This window comes from Bos mutus, chromosome 5 (assembly GCF_027580195.1).
Source record: "Bos mutus isolate GX-2022 chromosome 5, NWIPB_WYAK_1.1, whole genome shotgun sequence".
NCBI classification, from domain to species: domain Eukaryota; kingdom Metazoa; phylum Chordata; class Mammalia; order Artiodactyla; family Bovidae; genus Bos; species Bos mutus.
Genome location: NC_091621.1, coordinates 14,551,712 through 14,555,548, shown reverse-complemented (window position 1 = coordinate 14,555,548; position 3,837 = coordinate 14,551,712). Strand labels below are relative to the sequence as shown.

General features: G+C 38.8%; 1 protein-coding gene across 1 annotated transcript; it reads right to left on the bottom strand.

Moving 5' to 3' along the window:
• Positions 1–251: 251 nt before the first annotated feature.
• LOC102271778 (olfactory receptor 6C4) lies at positions 252–1,177 on the bottom strand. The gene is given in 2 exon segments (XM_005909922.2): positions 252–472; positions 475–1,177. Coding segments are annotated over 2 exon segments (924 nt in total).
• Positions 1,178–3,837: the final 2,660 nt, after the last annotated feature.

Here is a 3,837-nt window from a genome sequence, read left to right as displayed (position 1 = left end):
GTCAGACACAATTGACACGACTTAGCACACATGCACGCACGCAAGCTTATGACTTATAAGTAAACTGCAAACTTGACAATTTACAGTTTATATACATTTCTATCACATTACACCATAGATTCCCTGAAATTAAGACATATGCCTTTCATATTTTTATCCTTAAGTGCCAGGTCAGCACTTGAATTATGGTAGACACTCAATACCTATTTACTAAATGAAGTATATCTTTCCTTGAAGTGTATTTTGTTTTGTTAAAGCTTTACAATCTTTTTGATGGAGTCCTTGAAGGCTTGTTTCACTTGCTGATTTCTTAGAGTGTAAATGAAGGGATTTAACAAGGGAGTAATTGAAGTAATGAGCATGGCTATTCCTTTGTTGAAAGCACCTTCTTCTTTTGCAGAAGGATTAATGTACATAAACATGCAGCTGCCATAAGAGAGCGAGATGACAATCCTGTGGGAGGAACAAGTGAAAAAGCCTTTGCCCTTTGCTGAGCAGAAGGAATCCTCAGAATGGTCCTGATAATATATGTATAAGAAAGTGTCACCAGCACCAGAGTAACCACCAAAGTCACAACTGCCAAGGAGATGACCATCAGTTCTAAGAGGCTTGTGTCTGAGCAGGCGAGCTCCAGGAGGGGCCCATAGTCACAGTAATAGTGATTCAGAACATTGGAGGCACAGAAATCCACCTGGCTCATTAAGATGATTGGGGGAAAGATAGCCAGGAATCCCCCTAGCCAGGAGCAGAACACAAGTTGTATGCAGACTCTGCTGTTCATGACGGTCAGGTAGTGCAGGGGTTTGCAGATGGCCACATAGTGGTCATAGGACATAGAAGCCAGGAGGTAAAACTCTGTTGCCCCAAGAAATATAGCAAAAAAATATTGAATTAAGCATCCAGCAAAGCTGATGGCTTTATTTCCTGTTGTCATGCTGGTCAGAAATCTGGGAATGAAAATGGATGTGAAGGAAACTTCTAAGAAGGAGAAATTCTGGAGGAAGAAATACATGGGGGTTTGGAGGTGAGAATCTACTAGAGTGAGAATGATGATAGTCAGATTTCCTAGGACACTTAGCATGTAGGTGAGAAACAGAAAGATGAATATCAGTGCCTGGACCTCAGGTTGATTTGTGAGGCCCAACAAAATAAACTCAGTAAATGTTTGGTTTTTCATTGTTGACCTTCAGTAGATCTAAAGGGAATAGGTGAAAATGATGAAAACTAAAGTTTTTTGGGGCTGGGGAGATAAAGCTCATTGTAATCAACAGAATCAGATCATATATAACTCTCTATCTAGTTGGGCCAAACCAGTGTCCATTGGACTAGACTTGTTCCATGTAAGCCCCTCTGTTGCTCATGTAAATGACCTTATTCCTAAAGTCTTTGTAATTCCTCAAGTTGATCTATTCCTGCACGCATAAGAGAATTATTACAGAATAATTACTTAATTTTTTTCAGAAGAATAAATTTTTGTACCCATCTTTTCCTTACAAAGTCTCCGTATTGAAGTCATATTTCTCTGACTCTGATAATCTCATACCTCAGGGCACTTGGTAGAAATATCTCTATCTGATGCTATTTTCTGTGCTTCTCTCTCCCCTCTGTTGCTTTTCCTATACTGTTTCCCCTTCCCTGTAATATTCCCCCTCCTTGTACTATTTAATGTTTAGATGAGTACCTGCCACAGATCCTCATCTCCATTACTATATAAATCTCTGACTTCCCTTGTTCCAGCAACCAATATGGTATGGGGAAGGAGGTGGGAAGGGGGTTCAGGATTGGAAACACGTGTACACCCGTGGCAGATTCATGTTGATGTATGGCAAAACCAATACAATATTGTAAAGTAATCAGCCTCTAATTAAAATAAATAAATTTAATTAAAAAAAGAAATTTCCCCAAGTAGATAATTCTGAAGATCTTGATGCATAACTGATATTTCTAGACCCTCCCCTTCCCAGGTGGTGCATTTGGTAAAGAATCTGCCTGCTCATTGCAAGATACACAAGAGATATCGGTTTGACTCCTGGTCTGGGAAGATTCCCCTGGAGCAGAAAATGGCAACCCACTCCAGTATTTTTGCCAGAAAATTCCATGGACAGAGGAGCCTGGTGGGCTACAGTACATGGGGTCACAAAGAGTTGGTCATGACTAAGCATGCACACACCAGTTCTTTTGTAGGGTGAATTTGTAACAGTGCTTTAGGACTTAAAGACCTTTAGTTCAATATTCTATCATTTTATTTTGACTACATGAGCAAGTTTAAGACATTAATAAATCATATTCATTAGCATTTACTTTTATTTCTCTGCCATTTTCAAAGTCTCCTATACACTGATTTGGACTATATTTCTTTTTTTTTTTTTTAATTTTATTTTATTTTTAAACTTTACAATATTGTATTAGTTTTTTTTTTCTAATTTTATTTTATTTTTAAACTTAACATAATTGTATTAGTTTTGCCAAATATCAAAATGAATCCGCCACAGGTATACATGTGTTCCCCATCCTGAACCCTCCTCCCTCCTCCCTCCCCATACCATCCCTCTGGGTCGTCCCAGTGCACTAGCCCCAAGCATCCAGTATCGTGCATCGAACCTGGACTGGCAACTCGTTTCTTACATGATATTTTACATGTTTCAATGCCATTCTCCCAAATCTTCCCACCCTCTCCCTCTCCCACAGAGTCCATAAGACTGTTCTATACATCAGTGTCTCTTTTGCTGTCTCGTACACCAGGTTATTGTTACCATCTTTCTAAATTCCATATATATGCATTAGCATACTGTATTTATGTTTTTCCTTCTGGCTTACTTCACTCTGTATAATAGGCTCCAGTTTCATCCACCTCATTAGAACTGATTCAAATGTATTCTTTTTAATGGCTGAGTAATACTCCATTGTGTATATGTACCACAGCTTTCTTATCCATTCATCTGCTGATGGACATCTAGGTTGTTTCCATGTCCTGGCGGTTATAAACAGTGCTGTGATGAACATTGGGGTACACGTGTCTCTTTCCCTTCTGGTTTCCTCAGTGTGTATGCCCAGCAGTGGGATTGCTGGATCATAAGGCAGTTCTATTTCCAGTTTTTAAAGGAATCTCCACACTGTTCTCCATAGTGGCTGTACTAGTTTGCATTCCCACCAACAGTGTAAGAGGGTTCCCTTTTCTCCACACCCTCTCCAGCATTTATTATTTGTAGACTTTTGGATTGCAGCCATTCTGACTGGTGTGAAATGGTACCTTATAGTGGTTTTGATTTGCATTTCTCTGATAATGAGTGATGTTGAGCATCTTTTCATGTGTTTGTTAGCCATCTGTATGTCTAACAGAGAAGAGAAATGGAGAAATGTCTATTTAGTTCTTTGGCCCATTTTTTGATTGGGTCGTTTATTTTTCTGGAGTTGAGCTGTAGGAGTTGCTTGTATATTTTTGAGATTAGTTGTTTGTCGGTTGTTTCATTTGCTATTATTTTCTCCCATTCTGAAGGCTGTCTTTTCACCTTGCTAATAGTTTCCTTTGATGTGCAGAAGCTTTTAAGGTTAATTAGGTCCCATTTGTTTATTTTTGCTTTTATTTCCAATATTCTGGGAGGTGGGTCATAGAGGATCCTGCTGTGATGTATGTCGGAGAGTGTTTTGCCTATGTTCTCCTCTAGGAGTTTTATAGTTTCTGGTCTTACGTTTAGATCTTTAATCCACTTTGAGTTTATTTTTGTGTATGGTGTTAGAAAGTGTTCTAGTTTCATTCTTTTACAAGTGGTTGACCAGATTTTCCAGCACCACTTGTTAAAGAGATTGTCTTTAATCCATTGTATATTCTTGCCTCCT